This window comes from Vipera berus (assembly GCF_964194415.1).
Source record: "Vipera berus genome assembly, chromosome: 2".
NCBI classification, from domain to species: Eukaryota; Metazoa; Chordata; class Lepidosauria; order Squamata; family Viperidae; genus Vipera; species Vipera berus.
Window position 1 is genome coordinate 15,618 of NC_138203.1, and position 16,229 is coordinate 31,846.

Genomic DNA, 16,229 nt, shown 5'->3' on the forward strand with positions numbered 1-16,229 from the left:
GCAGGAGACTACTGCTTTCCTTGCTGTTCACAGCCCAGCTGCAGTTTGTGTGTTGTGTGCTGCAAAAGGGCGTGTGTTTTGCTGGTGGAAGAGAGGAAGAGCCGCCAGTGTTCTGTATGTGCCACTGCTGCTGATTATGCTGTGGAAAAATATGCATTTTCCCTGCTAATGAAAGTAAAGGAATGAAAAGAAGGATTAGGGGTGACATGATAGTAATGTTCCAATATTTGCGGGGCTGCCACCAGCCTATTCTCCAAACACCTGAGGGCAGGGCAAGAAGCAACAGATGGAAACTTCTACCATCAAAGTGCCTCAAAAAATACTATCACATAATCTATAAACAACATTAATGCAATTAAAATCAGTCTTAAAATTACCCAAGACAATCATTCAGAAATCAAGCTTGGCAAACGAGTATGCATTTTCTTATCTTGACCCTAAATGCCTGGAAAGTGGGGACCACGAGCATCACCCAAAGATTCTGCTGCACGACCTGGCAAGCAAGCCAGGAAGGGCCCTTTCCCGGTAGACTGCCAACCTCTGCTCCTCGTGGGGTGTGGGAAGACGTCCACCCCTGCTATTTCCCACCAAAACTGCAATATTTAGAGCGGTGGCAAATTGCAACCTCCCACCATATTTTCCAATGCCTCTTGCAGAATAATAATAATAATAATAATAATAATAATAATAATAATAATAATAATAATAATAATAATAATAATTACTAAAACTCGTAAAATTTGTATTGGTAGAATAAGTGGTACGTGCAGCTGTGAGGCCAAATTTTTTTCCAACTAAGTTGCTAAAGGGGATGCCAGGACCTGAATCTTGGTTAATGTTCATGGAAAAAATGGTTTTAGTTGCTATTATAAAAAGTCAAACATATGGGGAAAATGATGTTGCTTGCTTTTTTAAAAACTAAAACATATTTTGTCTCCAGTGATGAAGATTCACAAAATTCGTAGTGGTAGAATAGGGGGTGCGTCTAGCAGCAAGTACAAAATAATTTTCAACTGAAATGTTAAAAGGGATTCCGGGACCAAATTCGTGGTTAAATTTCATGGGGAAAATGGTTTTGGTTGCTCTTATTAAAAAGTCAAACGTATTTTGTCTCCAGCGATGAAAATTTGCAAAATTCATTTTGCTCAAATAATGGGTGCGTGTAGCAGTGAGGCCAAATTTTTTTTCAGCCAAAATGCTAAAACGTAGACCAAGATTCTTGTTTAAATTTCATGAATAATATGTTCAAACATATTTAGTTGTAGCGACAATTCGTAAAATTTCTTTTCCCAAGATGAGGGATGCTAGTGGCCAAAATATTTTTCAACTTGTTTGCTTTTTAAAAAAAAACAACCATTTTTTCTTTCCAGCAACAACAATTCGGAAAACTCGTGTTGCTGGGATAAGGGGTGGGTGTGGCCCCGAGACCAAAATGTTTTTCAACCGAAATGCTAAAGGATGCTGGGACTAGATTGGTGGTTAAATTTCATGGATAAAATGTTTGCTTTTTTAAAAAGTGAAACATATTTCAGCAATGAAAATTCATAAAATTTGTTTGCCAAGGTTAGGGAGTTGAAGTCCACAGATCTGAAAGTAGTCAAGTTGGACACCCCAAGCATACACTATTTTCCCAAGCAATTAATTCTGTGTCCTTTTAAGCATGAAGTAAGGATGAAGTAAGAAATTATTTAAAATATAAATGCTTGAAGCTGCAAACCAAAAGCACCCCTGGAATGCTTAGTAACTGAAAACGCCAATAGCAACGAATAATATCAACATGTATTTAAATACCCTTTGGGCATATGACTAAGTTTTGCAGTGGGGGAGAAAAAAGGTTGTTCACACATTGCGCAACTTTTGTAACCTCTGATGCCGACACCCCCATTCCATCCCCAGGAAAACCACAACTAACATCAAGTAGGGCTTGAACTATTCTACGAGTCCTGGAAATGCTGCGGATCAAACACCATGTCCAGTGGGGTGATTCACAACTAGTGCAAATTCTAAAGTGCAAAATCTGGGATAGCCTAATCATTTTACACACACACTTTTTTAAAAAAGCACTTGTATGTTGAGACAAAGGCTAATATCCCTTCCAGGAAGTGCAAAAGCTTCCATAAGCAAAGCCATACTTCATACTATATGCAGTGGGGGCTTAGAAATAATGAATGTGGAGTATGCTGCATTAATTAATTTCCATTGGGCTTCCACCTATTAAAACAAACCTTTTATTAATTATATGAGCTTTAATTGACTATTCAATCACAACTGCATACATTTGCATATGAATGACAGTTCTGAAGAAAACCATTCTTTGCTTCTCGAATAACTAACATCTTTATGCCACAGCTGGGCTTTCTCAATATGAAAGCTGTCAAAGTTTCTCAATTTTTTTACATGAAAAAGAATTTCTCTTTTGGTTCCTTACCTGATTAAGTGTTGCAATTACAAGAAAGTTGCAAATTGTTCACGCTTCTCAAAAAGGTAGAGCGAGACAGTGTCAGATGAATGGAGAGCCATTTAGCGTGCGGGAGAGTCCAGGATCAATAATGAGGTAAGGCAGGGGATGACGATTCCTCTTTCAGCTCGGGTCCCCCTCTTTACGACTGCTGGCTGTGAGGTTGGGAAAAAACCTTCTCAGCCACTACACTGTGTTCTTCTGCTGCATCTACCAGTAGTCCTTGATTTACGACCACAATTGGGACCAGAATAAGCAAGGTGGTGAGTGAGGCACACCTAATATTACAAACATTTTGCCAAGACTGTTAAGTGAATGACTCCAGTTGATACATGAATCATGCAGTCGAAGTGAATCTGGCTTCCCTCACTGACTTTGTCAGGAGACAGTTGGGAAGGTTACAAATTTTGGTCACCATAACCCCAAAAAGATATTGAGACCTTGGAAAAAATTCAGAGAAGAGCAACCAAGATGATCCAAGGCCTGGAGACTAAAACATATAAAGAACGACTGCGGGACTTGGGTTTGGCTAGTCTAAAGAGAAGAAGAAACAGAGGTGACATGATAACAGTCTTCCAGCATCTGAGGGGCTGCCACAAAGAAGAGGAGGGGGTCAGAAAACAGGACGAGAAACAACGGATGGAAACTGACCAGAGAGAGAAGCAACCTGGAATCAAGGAGAAACTTCCTGACAGGACAATTAACCAGTGGAACAGAAGCTGCCTCCAGAAATTGTGGGTGCTCCATCACTGGAGGTTTTTAAGAAGAGAGACTGGAGTCTAGACTCTAGTCTCTCTTCTTAGACAGTCACTTGTCTGAAATGGTATAGGAGGCTGGATTAGAAGACCTCCAAGGTCCCTTCCAGCTCTGCTGTGCTCTCTACCAAGGACCCTTCTACAGGGAGTGCAGAATTATTAGGCAAATGAGTATTTTGACCACATCATCCTCTTTATGCATGTTGTCTTACTCCAAGCTGTATAGGCTCGAAAGCCTACTACCAATTAAGCATATTAGGTGATGTGCATCTCTGTAATGGGAAGGGGTGTGGTCTAATGACATCAACACCCTGTATCAGGTGTGCATAATTATTAGGCAACTTCCTTTCCTTTGGCAAAATGGGTCAAAAGAAGGACTTGACAGGCTCAGAAAAGTCAAAAATAGTGAGATATCTTGCAGAGGGATGCAGCACTCTTAAAATTGCAAAGCTTCTGAAGCGTGATCATCGAACAATCAAGCGTTTCATTCAAAATAGTCAACAGGGTCGCAAGAAGCGTGTGGAGAAACCAAGGCGCAAAATAACTGCCCATGAACTGAGAAAAGTCAAGCGTGCAGCTGCCAAGATGCCACTTGCCACCAGTTTGGCCATATTTCAGAGCTGCAACATCACTGGAGTGCCCAAAAGCACAAGGTGTGCAATACTCAGAGACATGGCCAAGGTAAGAAAGGCTGAAAGACGACCACCACTGAACAAGACACATAAGCTGAAACGTCAAGACTGGGCCAAGAAATATCTCAAGACTGATTTTTCTAAGGTTTTATGGACTGATGAAATGAGAGTGAGTCTTGATGGGCCAGATGGATGGGCCCGTGGCTGGATTGGTAAAGGGCAGAGAGCTCCAGTCCGACTCAGACGCCAGCAAGGTGGAGGTGGAGTACTGGTTTGGGCTGGTATCATCAAAGATGAGCTTGTGGGGCCTTTTCGGGTTGAGGATGGAGTCAAGCTCAACTCCCAGTCCTACTGCCAGTTTCTGGAAGACACCTTCTTCAAGCAGTGGTACAGGAAGAAGTCTGCATCCTTCAAGAAAAACATGATTTTCATGCAGGACAATGCTCCATCACACGCGTCCAAGTACTCCACAGCGTGGCTGGCAAGAAAGGGTATAAAAGAAGGAAATCTAATGACATGGCCTCCTTGTTCACCTGATCTGAACCCCATTGAGAACCTGTGGTCCATCATCAAATGTGAGATTTACAAGGAGGGAAAACAGTACACCTCTCTGAACAGTGTCTGGGAGGCTGTGGTTGCTGCTGCACGCAATGTTGATGGTGAACAGATCAAAACACTGACAGAATCCATGGATGGCAGGCTTTTGAGTGTCCTTGCAAAGAAAGGTGGCTATATTGGTCACTGATTTGTTTTTGTTATGTTTTTGAATGTCAGAAATGTATATTTGTGAATGTTGAGATGTTATATTGGTTTCACTGGTAAAAATAAATAATTGAAATGGGTATATATTTGTTTTTTGTTAAGTTGCCTAATAATTATGCACAGTAATAGTCACCTGCACACACAGATATCCCCCTAAAATAGCTATAACTAAAAACAAACTAAAAACTACTTCCAAAAATATTCAGCTTTGATATTAATGAGTTTTTTGGGTTCATTGAGAACATGGTTGTTGTTCAATAATAAAATTAATCCTCAAAAATACAACTTGCCTAATAATTCTGCACTCCCTGTATTCTATTCTATTCTATTCTATTCTATTCTATTCTATTCTATTCTATTCTATTCTATTCTATTCTATTCTATTCTATTCTATTCTATTCTATTCTATTCTATTCTATTCTATTCTATTCCATTCCATTCCATTCCATTCCTATTCCTCTCTAAATGATTTGACAGTCACATGACCTCTGGACACTGCCACTGTCATAAATATATGCCAGTGGCCAAGTGCCCAAAGTCTGACCTTCCCAATGCTGCAAAACAAGAGGCCTGATTGTAAGTCACTTTTTCAGCACTGTCGTAACTTCAAATGGCCACCAAACGAATGGCTGTAAATCGAGGACTACCTGTACTCAGAGAAGAGAATATATCAGCAAGCACATCCAAAATGGATGCTGCAAGAAACACTCACTATGGCTTGTTTCGATCCCCAAAGGCAAACAGATTCAGAGCTCCAGATTCAAAAGGTGAAGTACATCACTTTACCGGTGCTGAGAGTTTTCTAATAGTTTTATTAACTAGAGAAGCATAATGCATCTGTCATACAGCCATTACATTTGCAACTTCTACTTGAAATTCTCTATACAAAGTCAATGCAAATAGATAAGATCGTTGATGAGATAAACAGCTTAAAATAACCGAGAAGTATAAAAACAAGTTTGCCAGCTTGCCCTGAGTAGAAATTTTGAAAAATATAAAATCTGGATTTTCAGCGGTACAACCATAAACATGATTAAGAAGTCTGAGATGGCACACCAAGTTCAGTAATGCAGATTCACGCTATCCCAATTAATTGCTCAAGTGTATTTTAAGTTTCATGCTGGTAAAAGTTAAAATCGGTTGGGAATGTAGAATAATGCAGATGTTTCACTACTGAATTTAGTAGACAATTTTATTGATTTGTTTCACGTTGCCTTTAAAATTGATACCAGCTCTGAAGCCCATCCCAGTTTTAGTACATTTTTAAAATAATAGGCATACATAAAAATTTTACATAAAAAACTCCTGATGAGACATGCCCCGGTGCCCAGTAGAGCAGAGCATCAGCATCCTCCCTTTAGAACAATCAACATGATTTTGCTCATTTGGACTGGACTCAAGCAAGGACAAGTTGGGTGGCTGCATAAGTGAGGCCCCCACCTCCCGGTTCCCTGAAATGCATAGGATCGTTCAGCGTGAGCTCCCCATTGCTCTGAGAAGCTCACACGAATCAATGAGATGTCCAAGAAACAGACGCAGCAGTGATCCCGCCCGATCACCATCTAAAAAATTTCTGGCTGGTGACAGCTTTCCACAAGTAGCCCACCAAAGGTCTGAAGGTGTGAACTAGCTGGAGTTACAAGTTCAGCTTCTTTCTGCTGAGAGCAAGGTGGCAAAGACATTTTCTCTTTAAAACCTGGTTAAGAGATTAAGCAGAATGGAAGTAAAATATATCTTCCCGTAATAAACAAAATGGTATTTTACAATCCACCCTCCTCGCTCCGTCCTCGTGGCTCACAGCTGTGCGGTCTCAGTCCAAGGGCTGGGGATCTGCAATCGGCATGGTGTGGAGGACTTCATCCAGCAGCTGGAGGGCGCGATGGAGATGGATCTCAATCCAGCATGGAGTCTCTTTGATGCTCTGGCGAGGGTAGTCGGGTCCCCATCCTTTCACAAAGCTCATCCTGAGGATGCACAGACGCCGAAGGTCGTCCACACCGATTCCAGCAGCCGCCGACAAACCTAATGCGGAACAGGGATATTATTATCAAACCACATGCTGGGACCAACCCAGTTTTAGAAGAAGGTGGTTCGCACCTCTACAACTTTTGGTTTGTTCAGATTGTCATTTAGAAACAGAAAGAAAATAAAGCCCATTGGAGATTGGCTAATAAATTCAAATAATTAAAGAAACATATAAAGAACATGGACATTTCAAGTATTTTGTTTAAAAATTTGCTTGTGCGTACACGCATGTGTGTATGCTATATATCCCAGCATTAGAAAGAGAAAGAAAATAAAATCCATTGGATTTGGGCAGGTAATAAATTTAGATAAAACATTGAAATTTTCAAGCATCTTGTAAGAAAAAAAAAGCTTGCTGTATATCCCAGTAAAGATGCAGCCTCTCTTAAATAAAGCTCAGCTCCTTGTGATTATATGAATATCTCTCTACTTTCTTTTAAAACTTTATGGGAACCGATTGTCACTTCTTCCAAAATGTACCTCAATTTCTTGGTCTAGTTAACTAGCCTCTATTTCCTTGAGCCTATAATTCGGGGAGCATTTAAAGAACAATTACGGTAAGAGCACAGCTGCATTTCAGGCCTCAAGATTCTTTAAAAGAGGTTCCTCATGATGCTCCTTGCATTCTCCACTTATACAGGTTATTCTTTTTAATAAAAAAAGTTCTGACTAAAAATTTCATCAAGACAAAAAAAGCTGCTGCTTCATTTCAGCTGCAACCTCAGATTTCTGTTTCAAAGCATTTGGACATTTCTCAAGAGTTGCTACACCCACTTAGTGGCAATGGGGGGCAGGGGGGGGCAGGAATTCTGCAAATGCTTTCAAAGCCAGAAATTCAACCAACATTTCCTGGGCATGTGTTGCTGGAGAGAGACAGGGGCTCTCCAGTGAAAAAGGGGAAAACAATTCCTCTAAAAAAAATGCAATTAGAGCCGATGAAATATTGGCATGGGGTCTGACTTGACAAAGCAACTTGGAGGTCTGCAAATCATGGTTTGATTAATCAACATATATTGAGTGAAGTTATAATCCTAGAGTTAATGACTGCAATGCAGCTTCCAATCGTAATTTGTGATGGTTGTAAAGAGGGGGTCAGTCACATGATTAAGCCAATTTTACAACCTTTTTTGTGACGGTTCAACAAACCACTTTCTTAAAAAATGTTTATGTGACCAAGGGATGCCATAAACTATGGTGCAGCTGCCAAGCAATCAAAGTGCAGTCTTGTGACCGCACACAAGGTGGTGGGTTGTGGGGGGGCACAACCATTAGGACTTTGAATCTGGGTCGTAGTAGGTAGCCCCCAAGTAGACCCATCGCAGCTCCAAACAGTGGCTAGGCGACTGGTTCTAAGTCAAGCGCTGCTGATAGCAGCTGTTTATTACACCGGAAGATAAGAGTGCTGAGCAAATAGAGGGGAAAAAACACACAAATAAGCAGCTTTAAATCCTAACTTACACGTATACTTGGAAACTAAAATGTGTTTTGGATTTTAAACTATCAGAAATGCAGAATTCTTAAATTTGGGAATGCCTGATGCAATACCGAGGGGTGACCTATTTCACCGAGTACTTACTGATGGCTGGAGCAATTCCTCCGACAGATCCTGGCCCGGGGATGTTTCCTGCCACAGCGGCAGCCTGAGCAGCAGCCGCGGCTTGTGCGGTGGCAGCCTGCTGTTGCATTTGGCGGTGACACTGGCGTAAATCAAATACCTTAAAAAGAAGCAGCATTATTGTAGAGCGGAAGCTATCTCAAAAACAAAGCCCAAGCGAGTTAGGGGGGAAACAGCCCCAGTACCTAAAAAAAAATACTGATAAGTATCTTTTTTGCTATCATGCTTTCTCATCCCTTTTAAGACTAAAGGGTCTTTGGCTGCATGAATTCTCTGTATTTGGAGAAGGGATACAATGACTAAGAATCAAGCGGGACCTACTGCAAAGCCAATGGGGGTGGGTGGGGGAGGGATCTGCTTCTATTTCTGTGCTTCTGCTACCTGTCAAGCCGAGACTGGCCCGGAGACTACGGATGAACAGCTGTGAACAGGCTCTCACACCGGTTTATGCTCCTAAGAGTGGGATGCAAACCTAAGTGAATTGACCCAGGGCGAATGGAAGCACAGGCAGTCCCCGTCTTATGACCACAATGGGCCCAAAATTTCTGTTGCTAAGAAACATTTGTTAAGTGAATTTTGCCCCATTTCATGACCTTTCTTGCCACAGTTGTTAAGTGAATCACTGCAGTTATTACATCAGTAACACAGTTGTAAAGTGAATCAGGCTTCCCCATTGACCTTGTCTATCAGAAGGATGCAAAAAGTGAATGACCAGACCCGGGACACGGCAGCTGTCATAAAAATGCTGTCAGTTGCCAAGCATCTGAATTTTGATCGTGCGACCCTGGGTATGCTGCAACAGTTATTAAATGTGAAAAATTGTAATAAATCATTTTTTTCAGTGCCACTGTAACTTTGAATGGTTGTAAGTTGAGGACTACTGTATGAATCTTTAGAGCAAACACGCATAGAATAGTGGTCTATGTAAAAGTAAAAACAACGCGAAACATGGGGATTACGTTCAACCACTGACTACATATTACCTCCCTCTCCCTATTTCAGTTGAAGAACAACTACATGGTTCTAAAGTCACCTTCCATTCTCGGCATTCACCCGTCTACCCCTGCTACTTGCAAGCTGCAATATTTGGCGCCTGAAGAACCCAACTTTTTCTGATTTTGAAGAAGGTTTAACCTAATTGCTTTTATCAGAAAACATCCAAGAGCCTCTTGATTTATCCAAATCGTAAAAATAAAGTTCTTTACAGCACTGCAAAATCCCTTCTCTATTATTTGTGCTGAGCACAAAGCGCCTACGCTTCTGGCTCCAAAACATATCTAGCCTTGATTTGAAAGCAGCAAAGATACGCTGACAACTTAGGAACCGAATTACACAAAACCTTCCTGAGAAAACTGTAATGGAAGACTCTTCATCCATACAAGCAGGGTGTCAAAACTGCTTTCTGTCCTTAACCCCCACCCCCGCAAGGCCTGAGGAGTATTTTCTGGGCAGCAGAATAGGAGACCCTCACAAAGCAGTCATCTTTTGCAGACTGTGGCTCTTTGCATTTATCTGCAATGCATTTTTTTTCAATCTTTGAAGTGGTAAAAAGATCCATTGAGTTTAATGAGACAGATTCCAGATTAAATGCAATAGAATTGCACTTATTCTTAATAATACACGTTTCTCAGAATTATTCTGTGTTATGTTCAAACATAACGTTTAAAGTCATTCACTCAGGTATTTAAATCTTCACACTGGTGATATTTACTTTTACACAAAAAATGATTTTGCAGGTCTTAAGGTTCTTGTACATAAATAACCAGAGATTCCCCCAAATAACATTTGAACAATAGTACATACACAGCATGGGACCATATGGTCCAGACCTGTAGCTTAAGGTTAAAAAAACAACATGGCGAAGAACAGAAGTTTGTGGACAAGGGATTAGGGATTAGCACCACCAATCCAGAACCAGAGCATTAAAATGATTCCTGTTATTACAACTTTAAAATCCAGGATTATTTTATTAACAAACCTTGATATAGGCACTAGGATAAATTTTGTGAACTGCATCGCCTGGGGCCCGTCCTGCTTCTCGGTCCAAGTAGTAACTCTGAACAAAAACCGCATGATCACTGAGGCACCGAACCCAGACGTCGCCTTCACCTTTACACTCCAGTTGTACACCTTTACCTATATGCAACCTGGTAGAGAAAAAAAAATAACACAAGTCGGTAAAGTGGGAAAAACTGAACAATTGACAAATCCGTTTTATTTGGTTTCAACATCAGTTGCTCTTAAGCATTTGTGCAAACTCTCTGAAGACTGAGTCTTAAGAACAAGGCCTGCCTTTACCATAAATTCAGGAAGATGGCATAGATTTATCTAACGGTACCCCATTAGAATCAAGACTTTAGTGTATAAAACCCCTTTAAAATCTGGGTGCCTGTTACAGCTACCCTTAAGGCCCTGCTGGCCTGTGATGTTTTAACCAAGGAATGAGCAGGAGACCCTCAGGAGACCCTGAGACAGCCTGCCCTCCCCCCCTCCAGTGACTTCTGAACGGCAGGCAGGCAGGCTCAAGGTAAGAGCGAGGCCACTTCAGCGGCAGCAGCAGCAGAAGTGGCAGAAGCACATTTTGAGGGGTTTGGTTTTTTTTTGAGGAATGACTTCCAAGACGAGTGAACTCAAAACTCACCCAACTACGTGAAGCCTATTGCTAGCTTATGTTCAGGACAAGATGCCTGTATGAAATAACGAAGAATCAGAAGCCTATTTACCAAATGTGTCTTTACTGACGCACTTACACGACATGTCTCTATATGGCCCTAGGCACGGTGGCCTCCCTGTTCCCTGTGTTTCAAGACTGATTGCTACGCAGACACACCAATTCCTTTGAAAGAAACTACAGGTAGTCCTCAACTTAAAATGGTTCATTTGGTGACACCGTTTGAAATTACAACAGCACTGAAAAAAGTGACTCATGACCATTTTTCACACTTATGACCATTCCAGCATCCCCACGGCCACATGATCAAAATTCAGACATTTGGCAACTGACTCGTCTTTATGACAGTTGCAGCGTCCCAGGGTTGCGTGATCCCCTTTTGTGAAATTCTGACAAGCAAAGTCAACAGGGGGACTGGATTCACTCAAACAGCCAGGCTACTAACTAATTACGGTGGGAAGGTAACAGCGCTCCGTGCGCCTTTGGCGTCTAGTCATGCCGGCCACATGACCACAGAGACGTCCTCGGACAAGTGCTGGCTCTTCGGCTTTGAAACGGAGATGAGCACCGGCCCCTAGAGTTGGAAACGACCAGCACGCATGTGCGGAGGAACCTTTACCTTTACTAACTTATCAACTGCAGTGACTCAACAAAGGTGGCAAAAAAGGGACTTACAATGGGACAAAGCTTACTTAGCTCAACTGTGGTCATAAGTCGAGGACTAACTATATGTCCGATTTACTTCTAGCAATGAATCACACTCGCAATAATCAATTCACTCTTGCAAGAGATCCGTTTGGTGGTGCAGAAACCATGGTTAACTATGCCTGTGTAAGGCAAGTCTGAGTAGAAAAATGGGACAATAATTTATTTTATAACAAGATCCTATAATGAAAAACCTTTCCACTTATTTTGATTTTCATAAACGTTTTTGAGCTCACAGTTGGGCATCATTGCTGTTGTTGTTGTTGTTAGTTGCGAAGTCATGTCCGACCCATCGCGACCCCATGGACAAGGGCTCACTTAACAGAGTCAGATGTTCCATGTTTCCCCGAAAGTAAGGCCTACCCTGAAAATAAGCCCTAGTTTGGGGCAAGGTGCACACCTAGAAAGCAAGCCAGGGCGGAGTGGAGCTTACCATTGCAGCCAAGCCTCCCGTGGATTAACGCTTGCATCGCCTCGGCCCACTTCTTCTATGGCCGAAGGAGCAGCTTCATTCTGCGACCGAGAACCGAGCTACGGATTCAATCTGTAGCTCGGTTATCGGCTCCAGCGGCCTTCCGGAAAGGCCTCCGAGTGTGAAATGCAGGCAGGAGCTCCATTCTCAGCTGCACAATGAAGCTGCTTTTTCGGCCGCAGAAGAAGTGGGTCGGCTTGTGGGGGGGGGACGACTGGCGGTGTCAGAGGTGAATGGAAAAGACAGCCCCACCCCCAAAAATAAGGTCTGGTGTCTCTTTTGGAGGCAAAAAATAAAATAAAATAAAAATAAAGACCGGGTCCTATTTGGGGGGAAACACGGTATATCAAATATATCCAACAGGATTTTAAATAAACAGCGAAATCAAGTTCTGTGGAATTATTAAATTATTGCCAAGGAACACAATGCAAGGATTGCTGATTAAGGGTGAAAACAAATACATTTTATCCATCACTCTTCTGGCTTGTCACCAGAATTTAACATTTGTGCAATTTGTTAATTAAAAACACCACTCCAGGCAATCAACAACTGGTAATTTTAATTACATAAAAAGGGATTTCTCAGAATAGATATAACTCAACATATAACATATGATATCCAGGCAGATTCATATCCCCATAACTTATGATGTGGTGATTGTCGAATAAAAATCAGAAATGTGTGTGTGAAACTTACTCCATTTCTTAATCTAATTACTTCCTCGGCATGTTTCCTTGCAGTATCCATCTCTCTATTCTTTAAGAAGTAGGGGAGCCGTTCTGCTCGGAGGTTCCCTTAGTTCAGGGGGAGTAGGCAGCCTTGGCTCTTTTACGACTCGTGGACTTCAACTCTCAGAATTCCTGAGTCGGCATGGCTGGTTCAGGAGTTCTGGGTATTGAAGTCCACGAGACATAAAAGGGCCAAGGCTGCCTACCCCTCCCTGCCTTAGTTCAGCAGACCAACGATAGCATCAACCCTCTGGAAGAGCGACTCCAACTCTAGCAACATGATAAATTACATTGGCAGTTGAAGGTATTTCTGTTCTTTTCTTTTTTAAGTCCAACATGAGCTTAATGCACTTTTATGCTGCTTGGGCACATCACGCCAAGACCCCCCCACCCTTAGAGAAGTCTTTATTAATGCTGGGAAAGGTGGAAGGGAGAAAAAGATGGCAGCCAACAGCGAAATGGACTTGAGTTACAGGTGCAATGAGGGCACTGTTGGAAGACCTGGTGGGCAAGTTGGGGACAGATGGCCCTGAAGAAAATGTGTCTATGTGGTCATTAAGAATCAATGGCAACTCTGATCTACTTTGGACATTATTAATGACAGGTCTATTATTGATAAACAAACACGGCATGATAAACGAGTGAACCCGAGGAAGAATATTGCAGAGTCAAGTGTGAAGAATATCAAAAGAAGAGGTATACAGGTAGTCCTCACTTAATGACCCTAGCCGGAACCAGAATTTCCATTGTTAAGTGATGTGGTCATTAGGTAAAACCTCATGTGACCACACAGCAGTTTTGGTAGTCCTGGCTGAGGTCGTTAGGCCAGGGCTGCACCATCATTGGGCAATGACTTCCCATTGCCCCTGCCCTCACCTCAACTCCCCCCACTCGTCTATCTCCGCTCCATCCTTGCCCTTCTGGCCAGCCTGCCCCACCGCCACTGACCATTGCTGCCTTCTCCCTCCCACTGCTGACAAGGCATTGTGAAGGGCCAGGCTGGGCACGCCTCAGCAGCAGCAGCAACAGCAGGAGGGGGTGGCAGCATGCAGGGCAGCGAGGGCAGAATGGTGGGGCAGCAGAGGGCAGGGGGCTGTAACCTCCAGGCCCGGTCGTAAATGCCACTCATTTGGCACTGTCGTAACTTTAATCACTGAACGAATGGTCTTTAAGCAAGGACTACTGTACACTTAGGCAGGAGGACAAACTTTCAAGCACCCCAAAATGAAGGACAAACCAGATGCTACCTTTTCCAGACTGGCAAAACCTACCTGGCTCTCTCAATGGCTTCTGTTCTATGTACATTGGAAAGCTGACCAAGGCAAAAGCGGTCCCCACCTGAAGGGTCCACATATCCATCAACAGTAACAACTGGACAGCTTGAAGGGACCTTGAACGTCTCCCCCACTTGAACATCCATCTCAAAATAGGCAATTGAACACCAGTATTCCGGAGCTGAAGGGCGAGGCGAGGCGAGGGTGAAGAAGAGAGGCTTCATTAAAATAGATCACCACTACAAGAACTAGAAGAGTTAGTGAGTACAAGGAGAATGCTTTCTAGGCCAGGTTTTTTCACAGCTCCGAAAAATCTCCCGATTGCTTACAAAAATCTCCACCGATCAGAAGGGTTTTCAAAAAGCCAAGCTGCTGAACGTGGATGGAGGAAGGCACAGGAGGGGTTTTTTGGGTGGGGGTGGAGGAACGTGCAAGGGTGGAGGAGTGCAAACTGTAGGGAATGGCCTACTCGCCCTTTTCTCCTCGAGTCCAACCCCTTGAACTCTGGCTCTCCCCACAGCCATTTTGGCTTCTTAGACCCCCCCCCCACTGGAACCTTTTTTTAAAAAAAAGACTGAACGCTGCACCTGTGGGGAAGGGGTGCGACCGAGGCGAGAAACACGTAAGCAACCCACAGACCAAGACTGGCTTGCAGACCAGAGGATCCCCACTCCTTAATATAGGAGTATTATACATGTGAGTGGATAAAATGGGTAAGATGGATTTTAAAGAGGGCACAAGGTACCCATTTAATTCTATAATGTGGATTAAGCATTTAACTGAATATTCATTAAAACAAATGCACCTACCAGGATGATTTGATATTGGAGGTTGGAATGCAAGTTCATTATGAACTGGCCCTTAAAAAAAAAGTAAAAAAGTCATACTTTTTACCCATTGTCCTTGCAGGTTTTCCCATCTCTAAAAGGCTATTTCCTATCCAAATCTAATAAATTTAAATAAAGAACTGGATAGAAAATGGAAAATATGTTTTGTTTTAAAAGCCAAACCCACGTTCTTTTTTTCATAATTTGCACCACTATAACCAAAATCTAGAATGCTTTGGTTGTCCTGACTTGACATTAAACAAATCTAGAGCAAGACTTCAACTCCCAGTAGAAGGCTGGCTGGGGAATTCTGGGAGTTGAAGTCCACGGGTCTTAAAAGTTGCCATGACTGGACAGCCCTGTTCTAGGAGGTCTTTTGGGGCAAGCAGGGCAAGGCTGGGACACCCTCCCCCACCCACCCCGTCCCATGACCGGTGTGCTGATCTACCCACAACCTCACCAGCTTTTTTGGGTGCCTTCCAGATGCTATTTAGCTCCTGCCCAAGTCCCCGGCTTCAACTGGCTGCCTGTCCCTCATCCTAACCTTCTCGGGATTCCTTTACCTACCTCCCGTTACTCAACGATATCCATCATTTCAGCCCCACAATCTTCCCCGCAGGTTTCTTTCCCCATTTCCTCCTAGTGATCCTCAAGACCTCTTTAATCTCCACGCATCCAATATGGCAACCACCCCGCTTCCCACTTTTTTCAACACCTTTTTTTCTTAACAACTCTTAGTCACTGATAATGTCTTTGGCTTTTTCCAGCTGTCAGCCCAAAACATTTCATCAAAAATGTTTTGGTATACATTTGGACCAAACGTCCAGCCTCATCTCTGGCCTGGACTGAGATGAAACTAACTCCTTTGTGCACAGGACAATTTCATATGCATAGCGAACCAGCAACATAGCAGAAACTAGGATGAGGTCTGTCTGTTTCTATCTGCAGGGCCTAATGTTAAGTACGCTCTTTAGAAATAAACTCACATTTGATGTGAAGGTTTCTCAATTAATTAAAGGCAAAATTATTTGCAGACCAGTAAGTTAATCAAAGAATTAGGCCAGTTTATAAAAGTTCTATAAAACCTCTCTCTACAAGTTCTACATATTCCCAAACAGAAGAATATGGGATTGAAGGGATAGGATTCTGGGAATGATACGAAAGACAGTGGTATTTTCTTCTTTTTTTAAAAAAAGTTACACATTTATATCCCAACTGACTTTGTCTAAAAAGGTTCTTCCAAGTGCCTTTTGCCAAGTTATTCTATTTGTACCCTGTTAATATAAAAGGCAGTAGCTGAGTCCA

At 42.5% G+C, this 16,229-nt stretch overlaps 1 protein-coding gene across 2 annotated transcripts in view; it reads right to left on the reverse strand.

Annotated features, from left to right (window-relative positions):
- Positions 1-5,399: 5,399 nt before the first annotated feature.
- The window catches only part of SMAD4 (SMAD family member 4), a 28,024-nt gene continuing 17,194 nt past the window's right edge, over positions 5,400-16,229 (reverse strand). Inside the window, exons 8-13 of one of the 2 annotated variants that reach the window (XM_081320799.1) lie at positions 14,907-14,957; positions 14,095-14,278; positions 10,226-10,394; positions 8,209-8,347; positions 6,406-6,629; positions 5,400-6,303 (exon numbers count right to left, since the gene is read on the reverse strand). In XM_081320799.1, coding sequence (XP_081176925.1) covers positions 6,418-6,629; positions 8,209-8,347; positions 10,226-10,394; positions 14,095-14,278; positions 14,907-14,957 — 755 coding nt within the window. In that variant the 3' untranslated portion in view covers positions 5,400-6,303; positions 6,406-6,417. Of the gene's footprint in view, positions 6,630-8,208; positions 8,348-10,225; positions 10,395-14,094; positions 14,279-14,906; positions 14,958-16,229 lie in introns of both variants that reach the window. The other variant, XM_081320798.1, reaches the window with a different exon arrangement.